Source organism: Halichoerus grypus, chromosome 1 (assembly GCF_964656455.1).
Source record: "Halichoerus grypus chromosome 1, mHalGry1.hap1.1, whole genome shotgun sequence".
NCBI lineage: Eukaryota > Metazoa > Chordata > Mammalia > Carnivora > Phocidae > Halichoerus > Halichoerus grypus.
The window spans coordinates 117740375-117755000 of NC_135712.1; the positions used below are offsets into that span (position 1 = coordinate 117740375).

At 35.3% G+C, this 14626-nt stretch overlaps 1 protein-coding gene across 5 annotated transcripts in view; it reads left to right on the forward strand.

Annotated features, from left to right (window-relative positions):
- Window positions 1-14626, forward strand: part of XRN1 (5'-3' exoribonuclease 1) — a 112952-nt gene that overhangs the window by 27508 nt on the left and 70818 nt on the right. For all 5 annotated transcript variants that reach the window (XM_078070964.1, XM_078070981.1, XM_078070967.1 and 2 more), the window contains exons 14-18: window positions 2485-2641; window positions 3412-3531; window positions 10670-10839; window positions 11800-11920; window positions 12017-12115. In XM_078070964.1, coding sequence (XP_077927090.1) covers window positions 2485-2641; window positions 3412-3531; window positions 10670-10839; window positions 11800-11920; window positions 12017-12115 — 667 coding nt within the window. The remainder of the gene's footprint in view (window positions 1-2484; window positions 2642-3411; window positions 3532-10669; window positions 10840-11799; window positions 11921-12016; window positions 12116-14626) is intronic.

Sequence of the window (14626 nt, forward strand, 5' to 3'; positions counted from 1 at the left end):
CTTTTTAAAGACCTTTGTGTAACAGAGATACTTCCAGCCCTAGCAGATGGCCAATAATGAAAGCGCTTTAAATCTAAGGATTTAAAATTCTCTATTATGATGAATCAACTGTGACAGAGTGTTGATAATTATTGGGTCTGAGTGATGGTTATATAGGGTTGTTCATTACATTCTTTGCTACATTATTGTATGTTTGAAAAAATTTTTCTATCAAGAGTGATTATTAAAGAGGGTGCCTGGGTGGCTCAGTTGGTTAAGCGACTGCCTTCAGCTCAGGTCATGATCCTGGAGTCCCGGGATCGAGTCCCGCATCGGGCTCGCTGCTCGGTGGGGAGTCTGCTTCTCCCTCTGACCCTACGCCCTTTTGTGCTCTCTCTCTTACTCTCTCTCTCAAATAAATAAAATAAAGTCTTTAAGAAAAAAAAAGAGTGATTATTAAAGAATGGGTTATTTGAATGTTAGACTGGGAAGGGTGAAGAAGAAAGGAGAAAGGAATTATTTGCTTTTCCTTGAAATAGTAATAATTTTCCATTTCTCCATATTTCCTATTCCAGCAAGTTCCATCTACTTTTCTAAACCATCCACCAGAATAGGAAAATAACAAACCAAAAAATGATACAGGAAAAAGGAGAGACTTTTAAATGATGAGATTGTTTGTTTTGTTTTGATAGCACCTTTGCTAGGCTTTGTTTTAAAGCACCATACAGGAAAACAAACCAGTACAAATTGTGTATATTAATTGATTTCACTTAATTATAATCTTTTAAAAAAATTTTTGCAATAACTACCTAATTCTCAGGGCCTCTCTGAAGAGCATTCTAATGACAAAAATCCTTGATTTGCCATTTCTTAATAGGGTGAGTGTAAACTAATCTTATTATGTATCATGCATTAAGGCCAGGCACTTGAAAAGCATGTTCTCATATAATCCTCACCACTATAAAGTAAGTATTGTTGTCTGACTTTTACAGATGAGGCTCAGTTATCTCTATTACTTTAGAAAGCAATCTTTCTTTCTTTTTTTCTTTCTTTTTTTTTAGAGAGAGAGAGAGAAAACGGGATGGAGGAGCAGAGTGAGAGGGAGAAAGAATCTTAAGCAGGCTTCATGCCCAGCACAGAGCCCAACGGAGGGCTCAATCTCAAAACCCTGAGATCATGACCTGAGCCAAAATCAAGAGTTGGGCGCTTAACCAACTGAGCTACCCAGCCACCCCAGAAAGTAATCTTTCTAAAGGCATACACCCAAGAAGCAAGTCTAAGCCTATCTGATTCCAAAGTCTATCCATTTTCCATTCTAAATGCTATCTGCCTCCTAAACTTTCTCATCTTTTTGAAATATGTCATAATTGTGGGAAAAAAATATTTATTTTTTAGCATCCTTAGTCAAACATTAAAAACAGTGAAATTATTTAAAAATTGTATGTTTAAAGCTTTGTAAAAAATATTTATACCTGGGGGCGCCTGGGTGGCTCAGGTGGTTAAGCGTCTGCCTTCGGCTCAGGTCATGATCCCAGGGTCCTGGGATCGAGCCCCGCATCAGGTTCCCTGCTCAGCAGAGAGCCTGCTTCTCCCTCTCCCTCTGCCTGTCTCTCTGCCTACTTGTGCTCTCTCTCTCTCTGTCAGATAAACAAATAAAATCTTTAAAAAAAAAAAAAATTTATACCTGTAGTTATAGACGGGAAGGCATTAAAAACAAAAATAGTGTGTATGATTGATAAATGGTTTAATCCTATATATACCAATTCAAAGATATAAAAGTTCTTAGAGCTGACTAGTAACAGCCACATGAGCTCACTCACTGTTCTCTCTGTGCTCTTGAGAGAGGCTCCAGCTCATGTGTGCTAACTGAAAGTCTTCTGACCACGTCAGTACATATTCTAAGAGTCTACTGATTGGAAGATTCACACTCAATATCTTGGAAGCTAAAAGGACCATTATATTTTATTTAGGTAACATACATATATATACACACACATATATTTTATATAAATACACATATATTTGTGTGTGTTTATATCTATATCCTTCAATTACATGATACATCCCAATTTTGGAAATGTGAAATTATACCTTAAAAATTAAGGAAATACAGGGACGCCTGGGTGGTCCAGTTGGTTAAGCGTCTGCCTTTGGCTCAGGTCATGATCCCAGGGTCCTGGGATCGAGATGCGCATTGGGCTCCTTGCTAGGCGGGGAGCCTGCTTCTCCCTCTCCCTCTGCCGCTCCCCCTGCTTGTGCTCTCTCTCTCTCTGTCAAATAAATAAATAAAAGCTTTAAAAAAAAATTAAGGAAATACAACATTTGTTGCCATCACCTAAATATGCTAGTGCTGCTGATTTCTTAAATCAAGTGATAGTACTATGGGTAATCATTTTTTTTTTCTTTAGAGTTATTGCTGTGTTGCTAAATAAGGAAAAGTATATATTTAATATTGACCTGTTTCATAAAGTTGCCAATTGTTTAAAACTCAGTTTTGTTTTATAGGTATTATCCCTACCATTATGCACCTTTCCTATCTGATATCCGTAACATCAGTACACTCAAAATCCATTTTGAACTAGGAAAACCTTTTAAGCCATTTGAACAGCTTCTTGCTGTACTTCCAGCAGCTAGCAAAAATTTGCTTCCTACGTGCTACCAGGTGAGTTTTAAAATTAAATGTTTTTATGTCCTTTTTGATACTTAGGAGCTCCTCATACAAGCCTAGAAGATCTAGATTGTTCTGTGCCCATGCCATACTGGTTATTAAATATTTTTGTATTACCCTGAGAAATATGCTGTTTTACTTATTTAAAAAATGTTATGCTATAGTCTTTTGTAGTTCTTTCCTAGAAGACATACTTAGACTTTCTTCATCTATCTCTGTTGTAAAATGTCTAATAAAAACATGTCTTTTTATTGGACCTTTCATCTTTGCTATTAGTGGTGAAGAGATTCTTGGATTTTAGAATTTTTTTCTTTTTAAATTATCTTAGATAATTTAAACTTAGATGTTACATTACTTAACAAAATCAATTGATTAGGACACAAAAGTACAAAAGTAAACAAGGTTAAAAATGGAGGACTATTGGAAGCCTGTGAAATGAAGTCTGAGAACAGAATTTAAGTGGGCCTTATAGAGTGATAAGACAATAAAAGATAGAAATGGTAAAGTTGAAATTCAGAGTAAAGATGGTTTTGCTACATAACTAGGTCACTGGAATGGGAAAGTGATGAGTAGCAGTGAAATTAGAAGTCTCATAGCTGAAAATCAAAAATATAGCAAGTACATTGCAGCATTTCTAAGATGTAAAACTTTAGTTTTGCTTTTGCTTAGGAATTTTAAACTGTAACATGAGTAAATATTGTAAATATATTAACAAAAAGTTATATTAGTTCTTATATTTCTATTACTCTTTGATATTTCCATAGCACTTGATGACCAGTGAAGATTCACCAATTATAGAATATTATCCACCTGATTTTAAAACTGACCTAAATGGGAAACAACAGGAATGGGAAGCTGTGGTACTAATACCTTTTATTGATGAGGTCAGTACATGAAATAGTTACATATACGCATATATTCTTTCTTTCTTCCAAGTTTTTGTTTAAATTCCAGTTAGTTAACGTATAGTGTAATATTATTTACAGGTGTAGAATTTGGTGATTCATCACTTATGATACTTGGTGCTCATCACAACACTTGCCCTCCTTAATCCTCATCACCTGTTTAACCCGACACCCTGCCCACCTCCTCTCTAGTAACCATCAGTTTGTTCTCTATGATTAAGAGTCTTTTTCTTGGTTTGCGTTTTCCCCCCTACATTCATTTATTTCTTAAAGTCCTCATATGAGTGAAACCATATGGTATTTGTCTCTCTGATTTATTTCATTGTATATATACACCACATCTTCTTTATCCATTCATCAGTCAATGGACATTGGGCTCTTTCCATAGTTTGGCTATTGGTGGAAATGCTGCTGTAAACATCGTGCATTTATACCTTTGAATTAGTATTTTTATATCCTTTAGGTAAATACCTAAAGGTATTTACTACTGGATCGTAGGGTAGTTCTATTTTTAACTTTAAGGAACCTCCATACTGTTTTCCAGAGTGGCTGCAGCAGTTTGCATTCCCACCAACAGTGTAAGAGTGTTCCCCTTTCTTCACATCCTTGCCAACACCTGTTATTTCCTTTGTTGTTAATTTTAGCCATTCTGACTGGTGTGAGGTGATATCTCATTGTAGTTTTGATTTGTATTTCACTGATGATGAGTGATGTTGAACATCTTTTCATTTATACACATATATTCTTAGAGATTATTTCATGTAAGTTAATGAGCAATGGGTTTTAATCACCATTTATGTTTTATTAATGAGATTTAACTACTCTCTTCTTCATTATGTGCATCAAAACTTCTGGGTATGCTAAGAAAGCCAGAATGGCTTTACTCACATTAGAAAAATAGACTTCAGGACAAGGAGTATTACCAGAGATCAAGAAGAATATTTCATATTGATTAAAAAATCGAGTAAGGGGGCACCTGGATGGCTCAGTCGTTAAGCATCTGCCTTTGGCTCAGGTAGTGATCCCGGGGTCCTGGGATGGAGTCCCACATCAGGCTCCTTGCTCAGCGGGGAGTCTGGTTCTCCTTCTCCCTCTGCCCCTGCTTGTGTCCCTTCTCTTGCTGTGTCTCTCTCTGTCAAATAAATAAAATATTAAAAAAAAAAATTGAGTCAGTTTGGGGCACCTGGCTGACTCAGTCAGTAGAGCATGTGACTCTTGATCTTGGGGTTATGAGTTCAAGCCCCATATTAGACATAGAGATTACTTAAAAAAAAGAAGTCAAGTCAGTTCATCAAGAAAATATAAAAATCCTGAATGTATATGTACCTTATAACAGAGCTTCAAATACATAAAGCAAAAGCTGTCAGAATTGAAAGGAGAAAAAATTAAAAGGGAAATTCGAAAATATTGTGATCTAAATGATAATAAATACACAACATAATCTGTGTGATGAAGCTAAAGCAGTGCTTAAAGGAATGCTTAAGTTTCTGGATGCTTAAGTTTCTAGATGCTTATACTGAACAAGAAAAAGTCTTACAATAAATTATCTAAGCTTCCTACCACAAGAAGCTAAAAGTGCAAGAGAAATTAAACCCAAACTAAGCAGAATGAAGGAAATAATAAAGATAGGAACAGAAATCCATAAAAAATGAACAAACAATAGAGAAAAATCGATGGAACCAAAAGCTCTGAAAGTAAATTATACCTCAAAAAAAGTGTCCTCTCGGGGGGCGGGGGGGGGGGAACTGACATGATTATGGAGTGGAGGAAACAAGTGTTTATTCACATCTTATTAATTTTTAAACAAGAACACTTGTTACATGTGAAGAGATACTTGCTAGGCACCAGACAGGATTAAGTTGTGGCATAGTCATTATAGCCTGCATGTGTACAAACTTAGTTCCATGTAGATATTGTTGTTCATCCAATTATCACATTAGTTCATTGTGATTGAATTTTAAGGTTGGACACCTCAATGAAATTTTAAATGTTTTCAGCAAAATTGCATTATGATATTACCACTGAAACAAAACTTGTAGCTGGCAGAATTACCGTATTCTTTTATATTTTTTGGAAGCAGAAGCTCAGAATTTACACAAGAAGTTATCTGAAAGTAGGTACGTAAGATGTAAAAAGAAAAATTCCTGTTACAGGATAGTCAGTGAAAGTATATGCTGGTGGAAATTACTAAATAGGAATAGATGATAAAATTTTCAGAACTGAGAAATTGATAGGACCTATTTGTGCCTCATGAAAAATTATTACACAAACTCTGGTGCTAGAAACAGTTTACCCACAGACTTGAGCTGTTTGCCATGTGTACTCTCACCCTTGCCTTCACCCTCACTCTTGCTCTCTAGTGGAGTTGGTTGTCTGAGATGATCTCATTGATATGATTGGTGGTTGGTGTTAGTTGTGAGCTGAGCCCTCTATGTGATCCCTCACCCTCCAGGAGGCTAACTCAGGTTTATTCTCACAGTGATCTTGGGTTCCAGGAAGGTGAGAACAGAAGCTACAGGGCCTCTTGAGCTTTGGAGTTTGCATAGTATCACTTTCACTACATTCTTTTGAATAAAGCAAGTTATAAGACCAACTTGGATTTAAGAAATAGGGAAATAGACCACTTTCTTAACATTTAAAGGAGCTTGCATACGAAGATAGGAGGAATTATTATGGCCGTCTTTGCAAACCATCTACTACAGTCTGACCCCTTTGGCTAAAATTTGCATCCCATTCAAATTCAAGACACACTGACCTCTCCCAAAAATTTCATCTCATTATACATCAGGCTCAAAGCCTAGAATTTCATCTTTAAATCGAGTCTAGATGTGGATTAAACTCCTCAAATGCAGCTCCCCAGGGACAGCTCTCCTGACTCAGAGACCTGTGAATTAAAAAAAAAACAACAACAAAAAAAACATATCTACACTCCCCAACATACCCAAATTTGTATTGGAGAGACAATGACAGGATTACCGCAGTAAGTAGCTCCTAGCTCCTATCAAAAAAGGGCAGGAAGAGGATGCACATAACAATCACTGATCCATAACAATTTTGAAATCCCAACTAAGTAACATGCAACGAGTCCCTATATCCAGGGGCACAAATTGTTCCTTGATTAGAGCCTAATTAGAGCTAAATCTGTTCTCTGGGAATGTCTCTGCAGTCTCTCTTCTCCTAGACTTTTGGCCCCCTACTCTGGTTTCTTGATGGCTACCCTCTAAGATGTTGGGTAGAGAAGAAAACAGGATTGGTTAGAAGGACAGGCTGGGCTACAGTGCTTTCTCAACAAAGGCCTTAGCTGACCCCAGAAGTCACTCTAAAGCTGGAATGGCCCATTAAAGTTCTACTAAGTTGCTATAAAGGGCCTGAGACCTTATTCCCTTCATTTGTCAGTCTTGGATGCAGACTTCATTTCAGAAGGGTGCATGACCTTATGTGAGATAACTTTTCATCTAAGGATATTTCCAAGAGATAGCTGAGGGAGGGTTGCAAGCCAGTAGCACTTTCAGCATCTGGGCAAACAAAACCTTCAGTACTAATGGGGGTCAGCACATTACAACATCATTCTACCTTAATGTTATGCTGTCCATCCCTAAAGATGCTAAAGTGTTCAAGATTATAAGATTATAAAGATTCATACATTCACAGAGCCAAGTAACCTAGAAAATTTTATGTATATGTGTGTATATGTATATACATACATTTTTTTTTTTTTTAAAGATTTTATTTATTCAACAGAGAGAGAGAGAGTGAGAGCAGGAATGTAACCAGGGGGAGTGGGAGAGGGAGAAGCCAGCTTCCCGGCGAGCAGGGAGCCCAATGTGGGGCTCGATCCCAGGACCCTGGGATTATGACCTGAGCCGAAGGCAGACGCTTAACGACTGAGCCACCCAGGCGCCCCTATATTTTTAAGATTTATTTATTGGAGGGGCGGGGCAGAGGGAGAGAGAGAATTTCAAGCAAACTCCCCATTGAGTGCAGAGCCCGAAACAGGACTCACTCCCACAACCTTGAAATCACGACCTAAGCCAAAATCATGACATGAGCCGGAATCAAGTGTTGGATGCTTAACCGACTGAGCCACCCAGGGGCCCCAGTATATATATATATACATATATTTTTGACAATTTTTTATATTTTGAATATGAAGAAGGATTAGACTCAAATTTTGAATGTGACATTAGAGAAGAAAATAGGATGTAAGTAAATACCACTGTCAGTAAACAGTAATTATGGAAATTCAGTTTATTATTTATTTCCTGAAAATTTGTTATTAATTTTATTGTATTAATATTTACAATATCAATAGTATCTTAGAATCAAGACATTATGGTATAGTATTATCTGTTTTATTCTATAATCTTCTCTAGATTTTGCTACTTCTTTCCTCTTTATACTACTTTTTCTGTAAATGTTTTAAAAAATGGCATAGATAATTATTGGACTAAAAGTCTAGGAGGCCGCTCTGGAAAATAGTTCAGCAGTTTCTTATAAAGTTAAACATAGATTTACTATTCAACCCAGCAGTCACATTCCTGGATATTTATCCTAGAGAAATGAAAATTATGTCCACACAAGAAAACCTATACATGAATGTTCAGAGCAGTATATTTGTAATAACCCCAAACTGGAAAAAATTCAAATTCCCTTTAATGAGTGAGTAGATAAACAAATTGTAGTATATCCATATCGTGGACTATTACTCAGCAATATAAAGAACTATTGATATAAACAACTTGGATGAAAATTCAGTTAAGTGAAAAAAGTCAGTGAGTAAAAATGTCAGTCTCAGAGGGTTATATATTATATTGTTTCATTTATGTAATCTTGAAATGACGGAATTACTGTGATATAAAACATGGAGTTTATCTAAAACTAATGATGTAATGTATGGGGATTAACATAACAATAAAAAGATTTAAAAATAAAAAATAAAAAAAACAAAAATAAATAAAACATGGAGTGGTTGTTAGGGGTTAAAGTTGAGGATAGGGTGTGATTATAAAGGGATAACAAGGAATTTCTTTATGATAATATAACAGTTCTGTATTCCAGTTTTAGTGGTGGTTAATATGAATCTATACATTTGATAAAAATTTCATAGCAGTGTATAGACAAAAAATCACATACAAAAACCAGTGAAATCTGAGTAAGTCTATAGTTAATAGTGTTGTACTCATGTCAGTATCCTGGTTTTGGTAATGTACTGATGATATGTGTAGGATGTTATCATTGGGGAAAGCTGGGTGAAAGGTACATGAGAACACTCTGTACTAATTTTGCAACGTGTGAATCTTCATGTTTTTTGTCACTGTGCATAATGCTATAATAAACTACCTGTGTATTCATGTATTCTTTTTGTTTGTTTATGCAGTCTTAGGTATTGGAGATTTTGTTTTTTTAACATAGATTCCCAAAAGCAGGATTGCTTGGCTAATGGGACTGTATATTTTTACATTTAGTGAATATTCTTTTTCAAAAAGACTAGTCTAATTCACCCAATATTTAGTGCCTACTTCTCTGCCTCTCCAGACCTAGATATTACTGCTTCATTTAATTTTGGCCAATCTACTGATGATGGGTGCCATTTTGTTACTCAGATTTGTTTTTCTCTGATCCCTAATTTGAGTAGATTTTTATATGTGTGTTTGCCCTTTGTATTTTCCCTTCTGTAAATTACCTGTTTATATCCTTTCCCCATTTTCCTTTCTTGATTTCTGTCAGTTCTTTGTATGATAGGAGTATTCTTTCCCAGCATGGCATTTGTCTCTTGTTTTGTTGATGAATCTTCTGTCACATACATTTTCTATTATTTAAAAAGGTCTTTTCCTGGGGCGCCTGGGTGGCTCAGTCAATTAATCATCTGCCTTTGGCTCAGGTCATGCAAGCCCTGCGTCAGGCTCCTTGCTCAGCGGGAAGTCTGCTTCTCCCTCTGCCCCTCCCTCTGCTCATGCTCTCTCTTGCTCTTTCTCTCTCTCAAATAAATAAATAAAATCTTTTAAAAAATAAAATTAAAAATTAAAAAAATGTCTTTTCCCTTAAGACTGTTAGGTTTTTTCCGCTCTTACAAGAGTTTATCACTCCAAATTACTGATACTCTCCTAGATTTTCTTTCTAATACTTCCATTGTCTTATTACTCTGATACATGTTTTTGTATATGGTATGAAGTTGGGAAGTGTATGTGCTTCTTTTTCCAGCTGGATAGGTGGTTATGACAACACCATTATTTAAATATTTGAAATACTATGTTTGACATAGATTTAAATTTGTTTTGACCTCTTTATTCTCTTCCTCTGGTCTGTGGGTTTCTTGTGTCAATATTAAAGTGTTTTTATTACAGTAGCTTTATTAAAAGTGGTAGGATCTAGTAAGACAGGTTCCCAGTTTTTGCAGTTCACACATTCTTCCATATGAACACCAACAATTTTGTCCTTTAAAAAAATTTTTTTAATAATTTTGATTCTGACTGGAATTAAATATAATTAAATTAAATTAAAATATATGTAATTAAATTAATTAAATGTATGAGATAATTTGGGGAGGTAAACATTTTCTGTACCATGGCAGAATTTATAAAGTAAGAGATTAATGCTTTATGAGTTATGATAAACTATAATAATTATGGTAAGTTCACATTTAAAATTTGATTCTCTGCTTTTTTTTTTTTTTAAGATTGTATTTATTTGAGAGAGAGTGAGCAAGAGAGAGAGCACAAGCTGGGGGGAGAGGCAGAGGGAGAAGCAGACTCTCCACTGAGCAGGTAGCCCAATGCAGGGCTCGACCCCAGGACCCTAAGATCATGACTTGAGCCGAAAGCAGACGCTTGATCGACTGAGCTACCCAGGCGCCACGATTCTCTGCTGTTCTTATTCACACTTAGTGCCTATTGTTGGAATAATAGGTTCAGAATAATTTGTAGTGGCAAGCAATATTCTAGGGTCCTTTGAAACAGTTTTTCGTGTAATAAAATGGAAAAGAATTCCATTAGTTAAGATTTTTGTTTTTCAAGAACACAAATAATGATTCTGTGTACTGAAGGAAAAGATCTATTCTGGATGTTGAGCTTACAGAAATTTTATACTTTTAACCCTTCTCTTCAATCTTTAAATTCAGAAGCGATTGTTGGAAGCCATGGAAACATGTAACCACTCCCTCAAAAAGGAAGAAAGGAAAAGAAACCAACATAGTGAGTGCCTAATGTGCTGGTATGATAGAGACACAGAGTTCACCTACCCCTCACCATGGCCAGAAAAGTTCCCTGCCATAGAACGTTGTTGCACAAGGTAATGTTATTTGGTAATTTTTCAACAACAGCAAGGAGCTCCCCTTGGGGGGGAAGAGAGGGGAGGGGGAAGCTTTGAGTATCTACTTGGAGAATTAACAAATAATTTTTGATAGTTACAGTCAGTTGATAATGAGTTACATCCAACTTGCCAAAGACCATAGCATCTCCCTCTCACAACTGTAGTTCTCTGCTTTGGTCAGATTCTTCTTCTCTCTCTCTCTTTTCTGTTAAAGTTGGGTTTTTTGTTTGTTTGTTTTTTTAATTTTTCCTCCCTAGTGTATATCTGTATCCTCCCCACCTCAAGAGGATGTATGAATTTTTGTTTCCATTGTCAGTGTCTGCTCCTAGCATTATTTGATGTGCTATGACTTTGCCTCTTACATTCCCAACCACCCAACCAGAAAGAAGAAAAAAAGAAATAAAAGAGGTCCTATAATTTCTTGCCTCAAACCCATTTCTACTTTCTCTTCCTCATTAAAATGTCCTTTTTTTTTTTCTTTTCTCTCATTTTCGCTGCAAATTACCCAGATGGCACCTAAAGTGAACATCTCCCAGTTATGCTTTTCCTTTTTGTTAAAGCAAAGAGAAATATGGAATAGACATTATAAAATGTTGATTTTCCATCTGGGTTATAGAACATGGGAGATATGGAGATTTGTAACATGCTTTATATGTTCTTTTACTTATAAATTAAATATATATATATGTATAGTTTTATTTTAAGTTAATGGGGAAAACTTCCATTCAGTAACCTATAGGCGTAGTTGCATCTAGCCAATTATAATAACAGAGAATCTGGGTTGCCATGCTGTATATTTTCTTTGTCTTAAAAGACAAATTGTCATTCCCTTGCTTAAAAGCAAGGATGACTCTTGCAAAATATTCAAGGGAATACTGAAAAACTGTGATTGCTTGCAGTGTGTGAATTTTGAATTAAATGCCTTGATTTATTTTCTAGGTATAAAATAATATCATTAGATGCTTGGCGTGTAGACATAAGCAAGAACAAAATAACCAGGGTTGACCAGAAGGCACTGTATTTCTGTGGATTTCCTACCCTGAAACACATCAAACACAAAGTCAGTGGCTGTTTAGTTCAGAATTTTTTCATCTTATTGAATGTAACGTGATTATGGAGAAAGAATTAAAATTAAATTCTCTGAATTCTTTTAAAGTTTTTTTTGAAGAAAAGTGGGGTTCAAGTATTCCAGCAAAGCAGTCGTGGAGAAAACATGATGTTAGAAATCTTAGTGAATGCAGAATCAGTTGAACTTGTAAGTATTTTCTTTGTTATATATTTATTAAGTGTTTATTATACATAAAACTATACATAAAACTGTTCTTATTATACATAAAACTGTTCTAGTTGCAATTTACCAAAGAGATATAACATGTAGTAATTCCAAAAGTTCATAGTAAATAAGGAAAAAGGAAAGAAACATTTACACAAATTTTAAAGGAAATGTGTAATTGTGATGTAATGAGCAAAAAGTACTCCATGAATTTTGGAAAGGAGATAAGCTGTGTGAGCTGAAGATTAAGTACAGGCTTGTAAATGAGACTAGGCTTGAGCTGGGTGCTAAGAAAAAGATTATCACAGGGAGGAGAAAAGTAGGGAAAGGGTATTCTAGTTGAAAGGAATAACCTGAGCTGGAAATAAATGTGTGATACATTATCTTATTCTTTTTAACCTTTTTATATGTCTGAAATTTTTCTTAATACTCTTTCTTTTTTTAGAATAAATGTGATGTATTTGAGGAGAAGGAATAGATAAACCTGACTGAAGCAGAGGACTTGTGTTGGGAAGTAGTAGAAGATAAGGTTGAAAAAACAGATTGAGGCCAGATTATGGAGGACCTTGAATACCAGGCTAAGGAGTTTGGACTTTTTTTTTCATAACTGTTATCTTGAAATCGTACTTTCATAAGGATTAATTTGGTGGCAATATAATAGACTAAATTGCACAAAAGAGAAATGGAAGAAAATGGAAAAGCCTGCAAGTTCAGAGGTTGTGGTTATAGAAGTGTTAGGAGATAAGGACAAAAACTGGAAGTAGTGATAGATCTGGATGAATAAGACTAATAAAATCGACAAGTTTCATCATTTGTTCAAACATAGAGGATGAAAAGAGAAAGAAAATACTAAATATGACTGAGATACCAAGCCTGGTTAACCAGAAAATAATTGCTGTTTATTGGAATAAGGAAGTTAAAGTGGGAAAGTCTCTGGCTTGAGGGGATTAATGATAAATAATGATGGAATTTTAAGGCAATGCTAGGATGCTTAACTGGTGCTGCCCTGCCAGCCTTTCTCAACAAAAAGTTCCACAAGAGATTTAAACCCTAATGCCCTAAGTCATCCATTTGAATGTAGTAGATTAATTTATATTCTGTACATTTAGAGTGGGACTAGTTGTGTACCATCCTTTGGAGAATTGAGAAAATAGTCAAGTTATTTTTTGTGTTCTGTGGTTCAGATGAAAAACCTCAGTGGAGAAAGGCTGCTTATACGCAGTTAATACCTGGAGCTAGAGCTGGGAGGGAAGTAGGGATATATGAGTCATTAGCAAGGGGTGATGGCTGAGGCCTTGGGGCTTATTTTCCTGAAGAAAATTGACTCTGAGAGTTCAAATCTCAGCACGAAGAAATACCCATAGTGGAAAAGGAACCAGTGAAAAAGACAATAGTGTTCAGAGAGGTGAGAGAGAATGATTTCCAAGTTAGGTAATATCACAGAAGCATGAAGTAGATACTACATACAGTGCAAGAAGAATAAAAACTAAAACAAGGTCTGTGAATTTGTCCTTCAGGCATCATTATTGACCTTTGAGGATTTCATTCCTAACTCCTAAGAACTAGTTGGCGGGTCTAGGTAGATGGAAAGTAGAAGCAGCAGGAATTAGGCCCTTGGTTAGGAAGATTATCATTGAAAAGAAGTCTAGAAACATAACTGTAGGTAGAGAAGAGACAGTTTAACAAGCTAAATCCATACAAAAGGAGAGAGGTAGAGCTAATGGAGGAAGGAGGTCTTAAAGACACTAGAGGGAAGGAATCTTAATGATAACAAGACCCCATGTGAGGTATTAAGGGATCTCGTTTTAGGCTTAATTTGAGGATTAATTTGAGAAATGACTTTTCCTTCAAAAACTAAAGGGAAGAGTGGGAGAATGAAAGAAGAAATAGACGTATAGAAGGGAAAAAGATAATTATGGGATCCTAGTTCTAATGTTGAAACTTGTTTTATTTATCAGAATAGTCATTCTTTTGTTTTATATGTTCACATTAAGAGATGTCTAAATATAACTAAAAGTTACTGCAAAAAGTCTAAAAATAGTCATCTGTAATTGTTAAAGAAATATTTGCTAATAATGATTAAGCATAATAAACAGAAAAGAATTGAATGAGAATTTGTATTTAAATTTCAGTTGCTACCACAAAGTTGTTGTTGTTTAACCAATAATAATGATAATAATGTTTCCTTTTAAAACTAGAATTTTTACCTAAGATATTATTTCATACAGAATATTTATGCAGCATTTTATAGTTTATAAAAGCTTTTGTGTATATTATTTTATCACCAAATAAACATTGTGAGGTAGATGTTATTTCTTATTCTCATATAAGAAAACTGTGCCTCCTTGGGGTTTAAATGATTTGCCTACGACTCAATAGCTGGAAAGACAGAACCCAAATTTGGGCCCATGATTCCTAATTTTAAATCTAAGGGTTCTTACTTCATTATGCCAACTACAAACTGAAATGAAGTCAGATTTCTTAGATTCTGTT